The sequence below is a fragment of the Ceratotherium simum genome, chromosome 15 (assembly GCF_057802395.1).
Source record: "Ceratotherium simum simum isolate JZ-2026a chromosome 15, ASM5780239v1, whole genome shotgun sequence".
Classification (NCBI taxonomy): domain Eukaryota; kingdom Metazoa; phylum Chordata; class Mammalia; order Perissodactyla; family Rhinocerotidae; genus Ceratotherium; species Ceratotherium simum.
The window spans coordinates 59,831,286-59,851,200 of record NC_141914.1 but is presented as its reverse complement, the minus strand read 5'-3'; the positions used below and the strand labels follow the sequence as shown (position 1 = coordinate 59,851,200).

The 19,915-nt window shown below is 43.2% G+C and overlaps 1 protein-coding gene across 1 annotated transcript in view; it reads right to left on the bottom strand.

Annotated features, from left to right (window-relative positions):
- Positions 1-19,915, bottom strand: part of KCNAB1 (potassium voltage-gated channel subfamily A regulatory beta subunit 1) — a 252,889-nt gene that overhangs the window by 59,382 nt on the left and 173,592 nt on the right. Inside the window, exons 3-7 of the mRNA XM_087440100.1 lie at positions 18,541-18,578; positions 13,668-13,747; positions 11,334-11,378; positions 7,672-7,716; positions 5,622-5,665 (exon numbers count right to left, since the gene is read on the bottom strand). Of these exons, the coding sequence (XP_087296226.1) occupies positions 5,622-5,665; positions 7,672-7,716; positions 11,334-11,378; positions 13,668-13,747; positions 18,541-18,578 (252 nt within the window). The remainder of the gene's footprint in view (positions 1-5,621; positions 5,666-7,671; positions 7,717-11,333; positions 11,379-13,667; positions 13,748-18,540; positions 18,579-19,915) is intronic.

Genomic DNA, 19,915 nt, shown 5'->3' with positions numbered 1-19,915 from the left:
AAGGAATCTGTGGTGAAGAAATTAACCCTTTGTTAAGAAATTTATTCTTTAATTGGAAAATCTTAAATTCTCTCTCTCTTTTTAAAGTTCAGATAGTAGGGTTTAACCTTTGCCATTCTTGAGAAAGGTTTGAGCGAAGCTTTCTCAGTATTTTCCTCATCTATTCCTAAAACAGTGACAGTGGGTTTGTGTGTTGAATCACATAACAAAACTGTTGTCTACCTGAAAGGCACATGTAGACTCAGACACAGCTTTTGCCTCTAAAAGCACATAACCAATTTACTTAGTCTTACAATTTGACTTACTAAACTATTTCTATTCTTTCACGTTACATACTAAAGAAATTTGATCTGTTAAATTTTAGTATTAGCACAAATTTGGGCTTAATGAATGTTTGTGAAATGGCTGAATCAAAAAATAGACTTTCAGAGCCTGAGGGGACTTTGGGATTCTAAACGGATATAATAAACCTATTAGTGAAATTTCTACCCTCCTCGTGAATCTAAGGAGAATATTTTTCCTGACTGGATGTGAATAAAGGACTTTGGGCTCGTTGAAAAGGTCTTCCATATGAATTTTTTCAAAACTGCATTACGCACAAGTCAAGCTCATTTTACACTCTGTAAACTAACTCAGGTGACCAACGTCACCAGGACACAAGTGGCCTGAACTCTACATGAATTAGACTTCTGTCTTACCCTTTACCAGCAGTTCTCAAGTTAAACGTGTATATGAACCTCCAGCATTGAATAAGGTCACCTTCATCACAGAACAAGTACCAAGGAAACCCAAGGATAATGATTTATAAACCTCTTCAAACTTTCTTTTGGGTCTAGAAATCTCATCGGGGTCAGAAGTCTCTGCTTTTCTGCAAAATTCACTCAATTCTCTAATTTCAGCCTGCCTAGAAATATCCTTTGAGCTGACTTGATTGCATTCATGAGCACTTGTCTTTGGCTGAAACTATGAACTGCAAAATAACACCAACAATAACAACATAATAATAATTGATTCCAATTCTTCTTCAATCTCAAAAGTTTGAAGTTGTGTGATAAAGTTTGAATCTGGGTCAGCTTGAATTTCAGCTGAACTGGTTTATCCATCCTGAGAGATTAGTTCCTAAGAGAATTCCTAACTTATTTAAAGGGGGAGAGAATTTAAGGTATTTCTATTAAGTTGTGTGAGGCTTGAAGAAAACTGACTTAAAAAAGAGAGAATTCTGAAATTATGCATATACACTGGCAAATATTAAAGCCATGGAGATTTGGTGAAGAGCATAGCAGCACACCTCCTCCATTGTTTTCTCTTGGATTTTATATTTCTTTGTTGATTGCCAGTGTGAACCATTTTCTGAATCTCTTTTTTAATCAATTAGATTAAAAAGAAAAGAAAAGAAAAACAAGAACTTTCTAGGCAGCACACTGCTGCCCTGTTCGTTCAGTTTGGTACTACAAGCCGATTTGGGTTATTTCTTGTTGACCAGCTCCGTGGTAGAGACACAGTCATGGGGGCACATGCCGGAGCAGAGACGGGAACAGTTTTGAGAGGCGGGTTGGGTTTGACTTTACGATGTCAAATTGGACACTAAGGCCTGAGGTGGGCTTTTGTTTGCGTGAGGAATTTGGAAGCTTTCCCTAGCGCTAGAATGTGGTCACTCGTGATAGCCTCAGAACGTTACTTACATAGTAAAGGATGTCCTCACCTATAGAATGAAGACTAGCAGTCGCATTAATAAGAATAACGATGATGATGAAAATAACATTTACTGAGTGCTTGTTATGTGACGGACACTGTGCTCAATGTGAATTACCTTACTTCAATATCTGTATGGTAACCTTGTAAGGTAGGAATATTGATAGCTTATTTTATAATTGTCTAAATGCAGGCTGAGTGAGGTTAAGTAACATGCATCGTCACCCAGCTCATAAATGACAGAGTTGGAACTTGAACCAAGGTTTGTCTGATTTCAAAGCCTAAATTCCTACAAATATATTAAAAATAAATTAGTGAGAAATACCAAACTCATACAAAGCCTTTGGGAACAACTGAGTGATGAAATTATTACTGTTAAAAGTATATATATATTCCAAGATCTGGCTTCAAAGGTCTCCTTTTTTTTTTTTAACCACGGCCGAAAGAAATTTTATTTTATTCATTTGTATTGGTCCCATTTGCTAATCCTGATAATCAAACATGGAATTCCCCAGGTCTGAACAGAGTGGGGCTCTGGGACATGAATCTGCAAGCAGCATTTTGTCTGCCTCCATGACTTGTATCTTTCTGCTGGTTCCCTCACTTCCATTATCATTGCCACTATTCACTCTTTAAAACTGTGATCAAATAATGAAAAAATAAACCTTAACTTTATTAACCTTCAGCACAATGAGCTATGTTGGCCTTTTTAAAAATTACTAATGATTCTAAGATAGATAAAATTAAACAGGAGGAAAATATAAGCTGCTTGAAAACTTTCTGTTGTCCTAAGAATAGGCTATGATCCTATGGAAACTCCCTTCTAGCCATCATGGAGGCCTGATACATTTTCACCTGTCTCTAACAGGCTTCCAGCCCTCTTTGATTCTTTCCTATTTCCATGAGACTCAAAGTCTCTACTTTAAATTAAAGGATTGAGTACTGGAACTATTTATTTCCAGTGCAAGTCTAAGATATTTCCAAGTAGTAGGTCAATAAAGATGGCCAACTTTCAAACTGGGATGAATGTCTTCAAATTCAACATTATCTTTCAGATTAGTTTCACAGGGAGAAAAAAGTTCACAATGAAATGACAGCCTGGGAGAAAATATTTGCAACACACGTAACCAACAGAGTGAACATCATTAATATACAAGGAGCTCCTGCAAATTAATAAGACCAAGACAAACAACCGGGAAGAAAAATAGCTGAAGAACATTAAGAGTTAATTCCCAGAAAAAGAAGCACAAAGTTATGAAAAGAAGCTCAAACCCACTAATAAATAAATGTATAAATAAGCAAATAAATAAAACCAGCTCATCCATCAGATTGGTATATTCTTTTTAGAAAACAATTTTGTGTTAAAATATGCATTATTCTTTGACCTAACAATGCCACTTCCAGTGTCTATCACATTTGCATAAGGATGGTCATTTGTATAATTCTTTATACTACTAAAAACTGGAAAAAACCCACAAGTCATGCATGTGTGTGTGTGTCTAAAATGTATTTTAACTGAGAGAAAAAGCAAAGATTAGGGTAATATGTATAGCTTGATTCCATTGGTTTAATACATATGTTTTTGTATTTATAAGTGTGTATAGGTAGGTAGATAATTTAGTGTAACTATAGGGAAAAGTTAGGAAGGATATGCACCAGACTGTCAAACTGTGGAATGAGAGGAGGTGAACAAAGTGAGGACTTTACTTCTTTATCTATTTTATTTTACAGTGGTGGGATTACGGTATTGTGAGATAATAGAAAACACATACATTGGTCTCTGCCCCCAGTTCCTGGCACAGAGCTCCTTTGTAGTTTCCTAAGTGACAAGAGCTCTAGGAGCATCTTTTGTTTTAATATTTGGTCTTTGGCCCTGATTTTTGACACTGGGCTCCTGAAACCCTGTTAACTTCCTGGATGATAGGAGTATCTTTTTTTCTAATGAGGCGACTCCAGGTGGGCTAATGGAGGGAGGGTTGTCACCAGAAAGACCAAGCCATGATTAGAAGCTTGGAAATTTCAGCTCTGTCCCCACTCCATCCTCCAGAGAGTGGGAAAGGGCTGGAAATGGGGTTGATCGATCATGCCTACGTGATGGAGCCTCCATAAAAGTCTCAATAGTATGGGGTTTGGAGAGCTTCCAGGTGGGTAAACACATCACATACCGAGAGGGTGATGCCCCCCAACTGCATGGGGACAGAATCTCCTGGGCTGGGGACCCTCCCAGACCTTAGCCTCATGTATCTTTTCACCTGGCTGTTTATCTGTATCCTTTCTCATATCCCTTAATAAACTGGTAAACTCAGTGTTTCCCCGAGTTCTGTGAGCCACTCTAGCAAATTAATAGAACCCAAGGAGGGGGTGGTGGGAAGCTCTGATTTGTAGCCAAGTCGAACAGAAGTTGTGGGTAACCTGGGGACCTGCTACTTGACAATGACATCTGAAGTGGGGGTGGAGTGGGGGGGAGTCTTGTGAGGCTGAGCCTTTAACCTGTGGGATCTGGTGCTATCTCCAGGTAGACAGTGTCAGAATTGAGTTAAATTTAGGACACCCAGCTGGAAATTGCTTGGTGTGGGGAAAACCCCCGTACATTTGGTGATGAGAAGTGAAGTGTGCTGTGTGAGGAGTAAAGAAAGACAGGAGGGAAGAGAACTGTAGGTTTTTCTCTATACAAGCACATTTTATGTTTTTGGTGACTTTGGTATTTCCTAAATGAAATTAGTTTTAAAAAGGAGAAAATCATCTATCTCATTGATTAACCATGAATCTAAAGTTACGAAAATCTTGAACTTTTATGAAATAATACATGAACTAGTATAAAGATGTTGGAAATATATGGCAGCCCCTTTTAACAGTTTTCCTTTATTGCGAAAGGTATGGGTATAAAATTTTGCAATATATAGACAAGCAGGAAACAAATAAAAATTCCTCACAATTCTCATAATCCTTGCAATGAAGTAAATCACTAGTACTCTGCTGTGTAATGGTTCTTGCTGACTGTTTATTTCCGGTTTATTTCTAAGCTATTCAAAGTTTTGAGTATCATCAAAACAGCAATGGCCCTGTGAATCAATTACCCAGTGGTAATTTTCTACAAGTTTTTTTTTCTACGCATATATACTGTTGTTTAAAAGTAGAGTAGTCCTAACTTATGTCCACACAAAAACTTGTACAGAAGTGTTCATAGCAACATTAATCAGAATAGTCAAAAAGTGGGAACAACTCAAAATAGATGTCAGCTGATGAATGGATAAACAAAATGTGGTCCATCCATACAGTGTAATTTTATTTGGCAATAAAAAGGAATGAAGTACTGAGACATGCTACAACATGGATGAACATTATGCTGAGAGAAAGAGGCCAGTCACAAAATATCACATATTGTATGATCTCATTTATATGAAATGTCTAGAATTTGAAAATCTATAGAGACAAAAGTACATTAGTGGTTATGTGGGACTGTAGGAGAGGAAAAGGAGGGGACGGGAAGTGACTACTGGTGGGTACAAGATTTCTTTTGGGGGTGATGAAAAAGTTTTAAAATTAAATTATGGTGATGATCGCACAATTCTGTAATTATACTCAGAACCAATGACTTGTACACTTTAAATGGGTAAATTTTTATGGTTTATAAATTATATCTCAATAAAGCTCTTTTAAAAAGTCTTATGGGAGTACTTTATTAATGTTCGTATAGCTATAAATGAGAAGAGTTCTAGAAAATTTGCCTCTTTCTTTCTTTTGGGTCTCCTTCTCCCCTCTATATCACTACACTCCCTACACTCAACCCCAGGAAGAAACTTGGTTGATTGTGGTTCTTTTGATAAAGAATTTTTTTGCCTCCCAATATGTTTTGAACCTATTTGGTTGATACTTTTCTGGAATCAGCAGTCCACAAATGCAAATAAAATGGGATCAGCAGTACTCACCTTCAATAATGTGTTTTCTTGACAACCCTCTTTCTGTTTCAGCTCTAACAAGAAAAAGAAACAAATGACTTTGAGTGGGGGTGTGCTTTTTTCTTTAATCACTGTTTCAAAAGTACAGAAGAATAATCATTCTAGGCTGAATTGCTAATTTTATACCCTGTTCTTAGCAAATTCTGCACTGCTGTAGGCTGAGGGGAGAGTGCTGGAGGGTAGCACACTGAGCCCCTTTTCTTTGGAGACCCCAGGAGATGAATTAACCATGATCGTCATCACACCATGTTAATAACAACTCAGCCACGCATACCCTGTCCATATATAACTTGACACTTGGCTCAATTTTCCCACCTTGTTCTTAACCAATTCCAAAAGAAAAAAAAGAAAAAAAAAAGCTTGACATAAGTTTATGAGCTCTTATAAGATTGCCAGGCTGCTGATTGCATTAGCTTTCCAGAGGAAGGAAGCACATTTGAAAGTGCCTTTTGACTTTCAAAAGAAATTTAATAACTATTTTCTTTTTTGGTGAGGAAAATTCATCCTGGGCTAACATCCATGCCCATTTTCCTCTACTGTATATGTGGGAAGCCTGCCACAGCATGGTTTGATAAGCTGTGCATAGGTCCACGCCTGGGATCTGAACCCTTGAACCCCAGGCCACCAAAGTGGAGTGCACAAACTTAACCACTATGCCACTGGGCTGACCCCAACAACAACTATTTTCTTTTAAAATGTGATGAAACAAGTCTTCCTTAAATCAGTATCCTAAGAAGACAAACCTTTAACCAGCACTTTTGCCTTCCTAGATCATTCTTAAGCTCTGGCCAATTGGAGAGAAATATGGTCCTTGAGTTTTATATTGATGAAATGTTTCTTCAACATCGATACCATTGGCAACCTCTTTTTAAAACATAGTAGTTTACCAGTCACCTTTGGAGATTTTGTATCTATTATAAGTAGTACTCTACTACATAATGGTTCTTGCAGATTGTCTTATTTCCTGTTTATTTCTAAATTATAGGCAAGGTTTTGAGTACCATTGCAAAAGCACCAAGCAACTGCACCATGAATGAGAGCACAGACAACATAAATCTACATTTCTCATAGGCACCGTGTTGCTTTATTTTTACATAGACTACAGTAGGAATAAAAGTCTAACCATCTTTCTGTCTTGACAGTCATCAAAAACAGCAGTAAAATATGTGAGTGTGTGTGTGTGTGTGTGTGTGTACACATACGCATTTTGATTAGAAGATTCCTAAACAGGCCTCTGCCTCCAATTTTGTTTTTAATGATTCTATATCAGTTATAGGAGGTAAATAAGGTTTTGTTTGTTTGTTTTGTTTTTTTGCTAAGACTCCATGGAAATCTTTGAAATTTCCATGAAAAGGTATATGGAATAGCTTGCTGCTTCCTTACGTGTTTGTCAAAAAGGCGAGACTTCCAAGTTCTGCTGAATAATGTAAGTACCGGTTCAAACACCAGTAGGCCCAGCAGAAGCCAATGCCTTCTGTGAAATTTGTTCTGCACCCACAACACAGAGAGGGCTTCTCTTTCATTGGCCTGACAGCGAGCAATACAGGTGGCTTCCTGTTATTCTCTGGTGAGATAGTCCTTTGATCAGCACTTCCAGAGCCCTCTGCAGAAATGATCAGAGACTTACACGTGGGGCCAGGCAAGATATTTTTATCTTTGCATTCTGTAGAAGCTCTGAGTTTTGGCAGATTTGAGTAGCTTTTCTTCTGTGATGCTATGTGCTTATTTTCTTTTCCTGAAATTTGAACTCTGTTTTGGAAACAGTTCTAAGCTTGAGGTTGATATTTGAAAATGTCCATGAATCACTTAGTAACAAGTGACCACATGCTTTGCACTAAATTTCTTTGGGGGCCTCTTGCTAAAATTGAATCCTGTTTCCTTCAAGTGAGAAAAAGTAATCTTTTTCTCAAAACCATTTAATTTTAGTACTTTGGATGTAAAATGGTTGCCTAAAGAGATAAAAGCATGAACTACCAGTTGTTTCCTGTCAAGCAGGGAAGATAAAAGGCATTTAACTTACTTTCCACCCCAGTAGAGTTTGGTTGTTATGACCAGGCTGGACCTCCTGTATGTTAAACAGACAAGCAGACACAGAGAAATATTAAATAAATTGCTGGTTATTGTACTAAGTCATATTATTATTGTTGTTATTATTATTATTATCATCATCATAGCACTAGAAAGAATTTCTTGTACCTCACATTTAAAAACATTGGTGAAGAGATAAATTTGTGAATTCATGTCACTGAAAGGTAAGGATACAGGGAAGCTGGTGAGTGGGGACTTCAGTCAGATCCCAGAGAAGGAGGTTGAAGGGAAGCGTCTTTACCTGGAGGGCTGACGGAGGAGGAGGGCTGTGCCAGCAAACAGGTGATTGGGGGTAGCAAAGAGAAGGTGATGGTAGGCATGGAGGGTCAGGAATGGTCAATGAGAATCTTGAGTGACAGGGCGCAAAGGATGGAATGGATTGCTGTGGGAGCTCAAATAAACAGCCACCGACTCTTAACTTAGCATCTGACAAAACGATGATTGAGCGTGAACCTTCCTGGCAGTAAGTCCACCCTCTGCCAAGGATCATGGCCCTTAGTGGCTCTGAGTTATTACCCTTTCCAACCGTCACACTCACGGGCAGAAACTGACTACATAGAAATATGAATGATGAAGTAAATTATAATAGTCAATAAATAGGAATAAAATTTCTTTGAGTGTCTTATTAAATGGAAAAGTCACTTTAGGAAAACACTCCTAAAATCCTTAACTCAAGGTTTTACCACTTTACTCCTAAGGGAATGAAACGTGGAAATCTTGTCAGCAAATTTATTACCTTCTCAAAACCACACCAAAGGGCAGGAAAGGGCAATTGTACCATTATAATCATGGAATAAGAAATATGTCTTGAGAACTACAGTCATATAATTTAAAATTGGGAGGCAGATCTCGATGTAATTTAGTTTCTCTAGGTATGTAATTCACTTGAACTGGTCTAGAAAAAAAATTATTTGAGATTCAAAGGTTAAGACCAAACTTTGAGAGTATTGGTAATAAGGCATTTATAATTCCATCAGCTGTATAGTCAATGCCTCAGGGCCCTCGGGTATAAAAGCCAAGTGTGATTAATGATGACCAATGGGGAGAAACAGTGACAATTCTGACAACTTGGCTGCAACAAGAAAAATTTGTAGAAAATGTCAGCAGCCCCATCCCACTGAAGTTAATTCCCTGGAAAGTAATTTGAATCCCGGTAATGGAAGGTCTACAGATATATGCATCTGGAGATTATACACCTCAGAAGGGCTGATGCCCTTTCCAGGTTAATCCATCAACCTCATGATACGTGGTACAACAGCAATCTGCCACAGGGGAGCCAGATCTGCTTCAGCAAACATTTTCAGAGCTTCGACGATAGGCTGGATGGAATACTATAAAAAATGAATGCAGTGCTCTCGATTGTTTAGAGCAATTGGGCCTGCCAAAGCTGCAGATTCTATCCAAATACCACCAGAGACTTATTTTTCCAAAGCTAGGTTTTCTGTAAAATGTTTGGCTTATATGGATGTGCACACTAACATTTACATTCAAATAGCAAGAGTAGACAGCAACCTGGCAAATTATCACTGACCCCTGCGGAGGGGGTTTAGAGCAATTCTTCAGAGTGGGTGGGGAATGACAATATGAGTTTTCTACATTGATATAGCACAGCCGTCAAATACTTCTGCACACCTGTCTCACTTTATCAGCATGACACTTCATGAACAGTTACACTGTCCACTGTCCATTTCAAAGGTGGGAACATTGAGACTCAGAGAACTGAAGTAACCTGCCCTGGAAAGCACAGCTAGCAAGTGGTGGCACTGGGACCAGAAGCCAAGTAGGCTGGCTGACACTGCCTTTGCAGACTCCGTGCTGTGAGGATATGGTCTATCTTTTCACCGGTCCTGTGGGGCACCTGTAAACTGATAGCAATATTCTGTAGCATGGGGATAGCTGTTTTTATTTGCAAGACTGAAAGGCAGCCTGTGAAAGACAAGTGTTGATCTACTTTCTTGCAGGTATAGAACAGGCTCTGCCAACAGTGGAGAGGGTGGTGAAACACTCTGCGGGTGTCGATGGGGGAGAGCGACTGCACTGATGCTCCCCGCTTCCTCGTGGGTAGCTGTCGGCCTGTACCTCGCTGCACATTTCACTGGACCATGAGTGCACTCACCCCCAAGGGCTCTGTTATAGGTTGATTGGGTCCCCCCAAAAGATATGTTAAAGTCTTAACCCCCAGTACTTCATAATGGGAGCTTCTTTGGAAACAGGGTCCTTACAGATGTAGTAGTTAAGACGAGGTCGTGCTGGAGCAGGGTGGGCCCTTAATCCAATACGATTGGCGTCATTATAAGAAGACACACAGACACACACGAGGGGAGGCGGCCCTGTGAGTATGGAGGCAGGGGTGATGTGCTGCAGCTGCGAGCCCAGGAAGCCGAAGCTCGCCAGCCACCACCAGAAGCGGGGCAGAGCTAGGGGAGGATTCTACCCAGAGTTTCAGAAAGAGCAAGGCCCTGCCCAAACCTCGATTTTGTACTTTCGGCCTCCAGAACCGTGGAGAATAAATTTCTATTGGCTTAAGCCCCCCAGCTTATGGCACTTTGTTACAGCAGCCCCAGGAAGGTGATACGGTCCCTCTTTGGGCAGTGATGATGGTCCAGCATTCTGAGTGGGACGCTAACTCAGGCAAGGTGGAGGACTGGGTGGGGACATCAATAGTTTTCCATATTTCAAGGTTGAATACAGTTTTCTCTTAACAACACCCTTACAGTTGCTGGAGTGGGGGTGGAGAAGGGAGAGGGGAAAATGGGTCACCAAACTTTGTTTATATCCCCATAAATTTCTGGGTGTCCATTTCCACTAATACCATGGAACTGTTATTTATTTGGCTATCAGTGATATTATATCAGAACAAAAGAGGACCCCAAACTTGCCCAGTGGTCCCTGTTGGGCTTTCTCTGATTCTGTACTCGTGCTGGGGAAGAAATGGCTGTTGAGGCTGACATGCACAGTGAAATGGAGGGGGGGTTGCCTCCCCACCCCCTAGACATTACGGCACCCCTCATTACTGCTGGCTTTGGCTACAGAAGGTGTTGGGATGGGATGTGACCCCTCAAGGAGAGCAGATAAAGCACTTTCCTGAAGGCCCAGGTACGAGGGCTCCTGGCACATAGGAGAGACGCTGGCTAATTGTGTTCAGATAAGAAAGCTTAGGGGTATTTATCCCAAGAGCTTGTTGTTTCATCATTTCTTGGCACCCAGAGTTGTTAATAAAATGAACATAAATTCGTGCACATAGATAATCAGATTCCTGTCAGCTGGCTTCATTCACCAAATTACCACCAACGGAAGTCAGAAACCACGAAAATGCCACTTTATTTTAAGCATGAATGTCTTATGAACATTCTCTCCTTCTCTGCTCAGCCTCATGGTAATTCACTGTGATCAATGACTAGTCAATAGTTTTTGAAGCACAAGTAGTGAACTCGCTGGCATGTATTTTCAAAGCTCTGTCAATCATTTCTTTACAAGAGTTGACTTTTTTTTTGACAGGCCTTTGGTCAGTTGTCATGCAATTTTATTTTCCCTTCTCTGGTACAACATAATGTCTTTTTAAAGACAAGTAGATAATTATGGTGAAAGCATTACCTCCAGCCTTTCTTCTTGATGATGCTCCCCAGAATCACCTCAGCCCTGGGGGGAAAAAAGACAGTGTCTTAGGATACGGTGTCCTGGAAGCACAAGAGTCGATCCAAAACACCAGAGCTGCGCCTCATCTGAGATCTCAGTGCCACATGCCCCCAAAATAGAACCACTCGCGCCTGCTAGCACAGTTTCCACTGTTTCTGCTTTTGCCTGCAGAAATCCTGCTCCTGGAGCATTCCAGAAGCACCTGCCAAGTCCTGACCCATTGGCAGGAGGCCGCCTGAGGTCCTGATACTAAGAAACGGTGGAGTCATTTGGCAGTTTGGTGGTTTTGAACCACTGATCCCATATATAAATGTCCTGCTTGGTGGTGTCCAGTGGGAGTCGAGGTTTTCCTTCTAATTGCCATGGTCTCCAATTGTAACTGGGGAGGACAATGAGACCTCACATTGTTTAGACAGAAAATATTAACTCTCTGGTGATCTTGCAGGATAGAAGAACCCATGTATGGCTTTAGATGCCCCAAAGGCCAGGGCTGCAAACACAGTGGCCACGTAGAGAATGTCCTGGGGAGATGCAGAGAAGTGTCCTTCCTGCCTCTAAGGCCAGGTCGTGGAGAGGTATACCGAAGATGTCCCCACTGTCCTCTCCCCCTCCACCTACCCCAGCTGGGCCCCAAGCTTAAGGAGACTCAACTTTCTTCTAGATCCCTCCCAGTCAGACCAACATTGTGAGAAGCAGCTGGGCTCTCAGAGACTTGTGAATGGGGACATCAGTGGAATTAGCACTCTGTCCAATAGGATCCTACAGATGGGAGTCATTGTGAATCAATATTTGTCTTAACTGAAAGTTCTGTCTTTGCTGGAGTGTACAGCCTGGCCATGAACCATGATGCAGGTTGGCTCCAGATCACACCCCAAGTAGACATGCATTGAATGTTCTACCAGTGTTGCCCCCACCGTCTGTCTTGCCGACAGCTACCTTTTACAACCTTGCATTTCATAGTGGGAACCTATCTCATTTACCCACTGACAATCAATAATTAACCAGTACTGATTATTCCTCACCTTAGGAGTACAAACAGGACTCCAACACACTTGTTCATCCCTCCTCCCTTTTTCAACCTTAGCCCTATTTGGTGCTAAGCAGGACTCAACGAAAAGAGAAACACTGAGAAAGGGCAGGATATGGAAAAGAGCAAGGCCACATCCATTTTATTTTCTCTCCTTGGACTCAACAGAAAACATCAGGCTTGTGGGCTCTAAACCTCAATGATGGCCCTTACACACAGACTCGCCCTTGAAAAGGAGAAAACCTGTGCAAGGATGCACTTGGACCAGGCAGTGATGACCTGATTCAGCAAGTCCAGCAGTCATATTGTAATTCTCACTGGAAAGAGGTGAATTAGGCCTGTAGGTGATTATGCTCCACAGTCATCTTAGAAAATGGCCGAGCTGCTCAAGCAGCTGTCCAGCTTTTAGTTTCTTTCAGTTCTGGAAGCTGCGTCCGTGTTCACAGCAGGGGCCAAGGTGCTCCAGCTCTGTCGTGAAATGTTCTTGTTGTGCCACGACCTAGAGGGCACGGACCTGGAGGCCCGGCCCCGGGGGCACGTTACCCCTGTGTTCTGAGTTAGCAGGGAGCCCTGTCCTAGAGCCCCAGACCTGCTCTCAGGTCCATAGGAAGGTTGTGGCCAGATGTGACTTCTCCAGCAAAAGAGGTGAGGCCTCTGTGCAGCCCCCTCTGTCCTCAGAGTGGGGTCTGAAATGCCCTCTTACAAAAGATGTTGGGTTTCTTGGCCTCTTTGGGGAACCCTCCTTTAATCTCTGATCTACCCATAATGCTAGGTGGAGGGGCAGGCAAACAGGAAAGGCAGCTCCTGCTTCCCTGCAGAGAGGACGCCCCAGTTTCCCTAGGGGGTTGAGGAACTATGAGATGTGGTTATGAAATAACGAGACTAGTTTTCAAACAACCACCCTGCAATCTGCTAATTGATTTGCTCACTGATATATTCAACTAATATTTATTGATCTCCAATGCCATCACTCTGGTCCCAGCCACCTCTGCCCCTCATGTAGACCATGACATTTCCTTCCAGTCCATTCTTCATACAGTGGCCAGAAGTGGGAAGGTTTGGGCGGGCAGAGGGGGCCAGAGACAGTCAATATCCCCAAATCTGGTGATGGTGGTAAGGGGAGGGACAAAAGTCCTGCCACCAACATGTGTGGGGAGGGACAAAAGTCTTTCTCCCCAACACGTCAGCAACAGTCTGGGCAGGGTCTCTTGGTTCCAGAAATTCCAGAAACACCACTTGAGGGACACAAACAGGTACTGACTTACTTCCCAGCAGCATAGACCTCGGCAGTATCAAAGAGATTAACTCCACTCTCGTAGGCGATCGTCATCAGCCGTTCAGCAACCTGCAAGAGCATGCGAAGGTCAGTCAGAAAAGCCAAACGCTTTCCAAACCTGGGAAGTGACTTGGAATCCTCTGGTGGTCTTTAAGAACACTGAAATCTCACTAACCATGTCTTGTTTTCCTCAGATGTATTAAAGAAAGAAAAGAAGAAGAGGATTCAACCAGCATATACAGGCTTAGAGTATCCTTCCCCTCAGACACAGACCGTCACTAAGGGACTTCTATCTTATCACTGGGATAAGTCAGCCATCAGGGGACAGCGAGTTGGAGAGATGTGTGTTTCTCAGTCTGCATGGAGGACCTGGGTTGACAGCATTCTTTGTGGCCTCGTAATCTCTCTGACCAAGAGGGTCGTTCGTATCAGTGGTGACTTCATTTCTCCTTTCTCCAGGCCAGTAGGTTTTGTCAGCTGGGTGACTCCTGATCTGCAAGCTTGCGCCTTTTTGCCTCGAGGCTTTGCAGACTGTGCTGATGAACCAAAGGTTAGACAGAGCTGCGACTGTTGTAAAACTCCTGCCACCCACAGCTCAGCAAAACCCCAGGTACCACCGCAGAGCAACCAGCCAGCAGGACTGACACACGGAGGGGAGAGAGTGAGGCACCGGCTCCGGGGGCCCAGCTCCTCGCCGTCAGCCCGCAGATAGATCTCCAGGCGGCTCGTTCTGAACGCAAGTGGAAGTGTGAGAGAACAGTACGGGGGCGGGGGGGACAGCTATAGAGGGACAGCAATAAACAACTGTGGAGAAGGGACATTTTTTCATTTTGCTGATAGACTTATTAGTCAATTGAAAAATTACACACCTCACAAATAATTAAAATTGATTTTTCCATTATATTTTTGATTGTGCACTAAGGGTGCTTCTTTGGCATTTCCAAGATAAACTATTTTCCTGCTGTTTTTAAAATTGGCATGCCAAGAAAATCGTTAGGCTAGCAAAATGGGGTCCATGCAGATCCTTTAGAATAATGGTGGCAAAAATGCTATTACTGCTTTTTTTTTTTTTTTAAAGATTTTATTTATTCAGTTCTTCCCCCCAAAGCCCCAGTAGATAGTTGTACGTCATAGGTTCACATCCTTCTAGTTGCTGTACGTGGGACTCGGCCTCGCGTTGGACGGAGAAGTGGTGCCTCGGGGCGCTCCCAGGATCCGAACCCGGGCCGCCAGCATCAGAGCGCGCGCACTTAACCGCTAAGCCACGGGGCCGGCCCTCTTTTACTGCTTTTAATTTGCTACCATTAAGACATTTATCCTAAGTAGAAATGAAAAGTTAAGACAAGTATAGTTTTTCCCAACATGGTTGTCCTATGTTTTAGAAATGTTTGTGCTTGTGTTGTATATTGTCCCTGTGTTATGTCACACGACATACTAGTAGATGATTATTGGGAAACGTGCATAATAAATCTTATCTAGAGAGAAATTTTAAGATGAGATGGAGAATTCTGGATGGAGTGTTGGACTAAATGATTGCTGAGATGTTTTCCAACCACAGGACTTGAAGACCTGAATGTCGAATAATGAAATCACTCAACCAAGTTAGAAGACTAGTTTTCGGCCTTGCGTGTACCACTTACTAAATAAATAAACTTGGGCAAATCATTTTTAGTATTTCAGTTTCTCCATCTGCAGAATGAGGATGGTTCTATTCAGGTCCTCCATGGAGCCCATAGGCCTCAGGGAAGCTGACCTCACCTCCCTCCACTGGGGGCCTCATGGCCTAAGGGCAAGTGGTTCAGGGAAGGTCATGTGACATATTTGGGCCAATGAGATGTGAGGAGAGATTTGCTGAGGACTTCTGGGAACATTTTTCCTTGTTCTTCTTACAGGGTTCCTGGAAGTTCCCTAGGGTTATTACTCTAATTGAGATCTAGAATGCCTACAGCTATCTTACTAGCTGAGGATGAAGTCTACATACAAAGGAACACAGGGCCAAGAGAAACGCTAGAAAATGGAGTGGAGGCCACTGATTGAGTCAACCCTGAAGCTTGCTCTGCCTCTGCTTTAAACTTGTAGTTTAAAAGTGAAAAAAATTTTTTCCCTTGTTGATGAAGCCAATTTGAGTTGGGTTTATTGTTACCTCCAATTGAAGGAATCCTAATTACCTTACAGATGAGAAAATGTAAATAAAATTCTGAAAATTAAGTTCTATAAGGTGGTATTATACTCTTATCACTATTTTAAAATATTATTATTCACCTGAGTAATATCCATCTTGATTTTTTTTTTCTTTTGCTGAGGAAGATTCTCCCCAAGCTAACGTCTGTGCCAATCTTCCTCTATTTTGTATGTGGGTTGCTGCCTTAGCATGGCCACTGACCAGTAGTGTAGGTCTGTGCCCAGGAATTGAACCCAAACCTGGCTGCTGAAGTGAAGCATGCCAAACTTAACCACTAGGCCATGGGGCCGGCCCCTCCATCCTGGTTTTATGATAAGGCCAAGTCATCTTTGGGAGGCACCTCACAGAGTTACTAGTTTCGTATTGGAATCCTTTTGGTAATATTCTGCCAAGTGGCTATTCAATACATGGGTGAACTCTCCGAGGAATGGGGGCATCACCACCCCCTGAGGCAGCACTGATGATCGTGCCACTCAGCACCTCATGATGTGGTCATCCCAGGATCCCATATTTGTACCTGCTTTGCGCCGAGCTCATCTGAAGCCAGAGAGAAAGCGGAGAAATCTGGGGAGGTGAATTTGTTGCTATAGGACCATGTTTTTGCCACATGGAAATAATTGAGCTGGAGCAATTGAACCACAGGTGTGACTGTGGTCTGGCTCGGCCTGCCTCCCTTCTCCTTGCTGGCGTTCTCTCTGCAGGGCCCTGGGGGAAGCCACAGCTGCTCTCTGGAGGGACAATAGCTACTTGTCTGGTCTGCATCTGAGGTGCGAGCCTCTGCAGCCATTCATAACAGCTTTACTGTGCAGTTTTTAGAATCGTAGTTTTGAAATGATCAGTTTCAGAGGCCAGCCTCTGACCTGGGCAAGCCGGGCTCCTTGCGGCAGAGAGCAGACACTGGAAAGGGGAGAGCAAAGGTGAAGCCAGAAATGATGTGCTACAGCTAGCCCCTCTGCTCCGAAAGGGAAGATAGTTTTGTCTTTTTCCCCTCCAAGCACCATGTCAGGCCACAGAAGGTTATGCACATACTGGATACAGTGGATTAACAACTTTAGATCTCCCTCCCTACTTGTCACCCACTTTGTAACTGACTGAAGTCTGTGCCCTTGCCTCTGTGCCTCCTCCATGCACCCATCCTGGTGCCAGTCAGGGGTCCCTGTAGTGGACCCTGTGACGGCCACCCAGCTCTCCTTCAGAACCGAAGGACTTATTCCTCAGCTGCTAGGAATGCTGCTATCAGATGGCATTTGGCTAAAGCCCAAGGTCAGACCTGGTTCCCAGGGCAGCCTCTGTCCAACGACTAGTCAGACAAGGGAATAAACGCTCAGTCCTCTTGCCCCAGCTCGGGACAACTCTGCAGGGCCATCTCATCTTCGGAGCTGCCCATGGGGTCAGCTGAGGTCGTTGTGAGACTGCATCATGGCCACCCTCCTAATAACTGTTCTGCGTGCTAATCTCCATCCAGAGTCTGCTGCCCAAGGAATCCGCCATGTGACAAGCTCTCTATGGTGACCTATGCCAATACTGGGAACAGGCATTCAGACAGATGAGAATATGCAGATAGGACTCCTCTGGTGACCTTAGGGGCTGTGGAAAAGACTCTCCGTTCCCCCAGCATCTCCTTAGGAATGATAGTATGAACTCCCTTTATAAAGAGCTTGTTCTGGGCCAGGCCCGGGGCTGAGCACTTCATAGGCTCCAGTTCATTCATCTTAACCTTGATCCTGCTCAGTAGGGCTCTCATCTACATTTTACTGATGTGGCAACTGTTAGTAAACATAAAGGTTAGTTAGTAATCTCGTTAGTCAATGGCAGAGTGAGCTGGGTCCCATAGTTGGTCAATGGCAGAGTGAGCTGGGTCCCATTGAGTGTACCCACTCAGAGACACTGTCCCTGATTCCTCAGTGGTGTGTAGCTAGGCAAGGAGGGACTGGAAGGAATTGAGGGTATGGCCTTCAGGGGGGTCATTGTCGCTTGGTGCCTTCAGAGCTCACTTATGCCACGAAGGTATTCCTTAGAGGCGACGAGAGGAATATCACTTTGGTAAGCACTGTTTTGAATGTGCAAACAAAGATTTAAAGGAATTTTATGGTAAATATAATTATTATAGCTACCATTTATTGAGTGTCCGCTACCTAAGAGTCAGAGGGCTCCATAAATGTCTGACATACATAACATGGTTAATCCTTTCAACAGACCTTCAAGGTCTACATTATCATCCCATTTACGTAAGAGGATCTAAGGCTCAGAGAGGTGGATTAACTTGCCCAAGCCAGGGTGACAACTGTCCTGGTTTGCCCAGGACTGAGAGATCCCATGCTACAATGTGAAAGTCCATGCAAACTGGGACCAGTCGGTCACCCTAGGTGGAACAAAAACACACACAGATATAACAGCAATAAGATCTTTCATAGTGACTAAATATTACTTCCAAACTGGTTTGTTCTCTAGCTATTGAGCCTGCACATATAATAGATTGACAGCCTCAAGGGCTATTAATAGTCTAAATGTGAAAAATACAAGAAGCAAGATAAAATTGAAAATAATCCTTGAGTCAATCTTAACCATTTCCTGTGATTAAAACATTATCCTTGCAAAATGCCAGGATCCCAGGAAGAGGGCAGCTCAGCTGTCTCTGCATTTTCATTGATCAGCAGAATGGAAGCCAAAAGGTACTTACCTCATCTGAAATTTGACCTCCAAATGTCACCCATGTTCCTAGAAAAGAATATTTGCATGTTATTTATAATCATTTTTCTAATACTGTGCATAATGAGAGGAAACACTTTTTCTTACGTCGGGGCTACTTCAATAGGTTGTTCACAAAGGTATCTGGATGAGGGGCACTTGGGGGCTGAATCCATCCTGTCCTCTTCCTCTCACTAAGTACCTGGCAGGGGGGATGCCTCTTCTTCCCTCGAGGGCCCCCTACATGCTGACGGCAGCCCTGTCCTACAAAATGCTTTCTCTTCTGACACAGGACCGTGAATGCTGGTGTGCAAGAAGGCAGTGCTGCCAAGCCCACTTTGGCCACACACCGATTCTTACTCTCACTTAGCTAAGAAGACACCAGTTCTGAAAGTGAAGATAAGACCTTGGGTGACGGTTCTTCCCTTCTTGCCTCCTACAAGGGATTCCATCTTGTATTCTCTATTACCTTTCATATGTCCTTCCAGTCCCCACTTCCAGGCCCCAGGAGGTGACATTTAAGCACCTTCTATGACCTGCCACTCCAGAATAGAACACTCCCTTGGGTTTGGGCTGGGGGTGGGGGCCGTAGCCTGAGTGAGGATTGGGAAGGCAAGGGGGGATAGGCACAACCAGCAGCCGGATTTGCATTTGTCAAGCAAGATGGAAGCAGACACTGAGTGGGCTCTGCCTCTCAGTCTACAGTCACCTCATCCATTCATTCCCTCCTTGATCCGTTTTTTTTGAGCCCTAATTACATGCCAGGCAAGGGCTTTGCACCCAGGTGCTAGGCACAGGGAGGCGACTGACCCAGCGCCTCTCTCCCAGGAGCTCACAGTTTACAACACTACTTGACAAGTGCTGGACTGAGGCAAACCCAAGGCAGTCAGGGAGGGAGTGCGCTACCTGACCTGGAGCGAGGTGGCGCTCAGGAAAGACTTCCTAGAAGAGGTGACACTTTGGTTGAGTCGAAAAGGAGGTAACTGAATGAAGCAGGAAGGGACAGACTTTCCAGATGTCAGTAAGAGTATGGACGGACATGGGGCAGAAAACCTCAGAGGGTGCTGAGGGGATGTGGCTGGGCCTGGGCGAGTGGTGGGCGGGATGGGCTGGGGGTGGCAGGGGTGAGGGCAGCCATGGCACAAGTGATGTCATGAGGGCACCAAAGAAATGCTGTCGGAAACTCACATTTTGCATTTCTTCATAATCGTCATAGCTACCACTCATGGAACACCTTCCAAATGCCGACAGCAGGCTGAGAAATTTGTGTACTTTTATCTCTAATCGTTTTGATAAACTTACAATGCAATTCTATTATCACTCTTTCTAGATGAAGAGTCTAACATCAACCAACCTAGTCAGTGAAT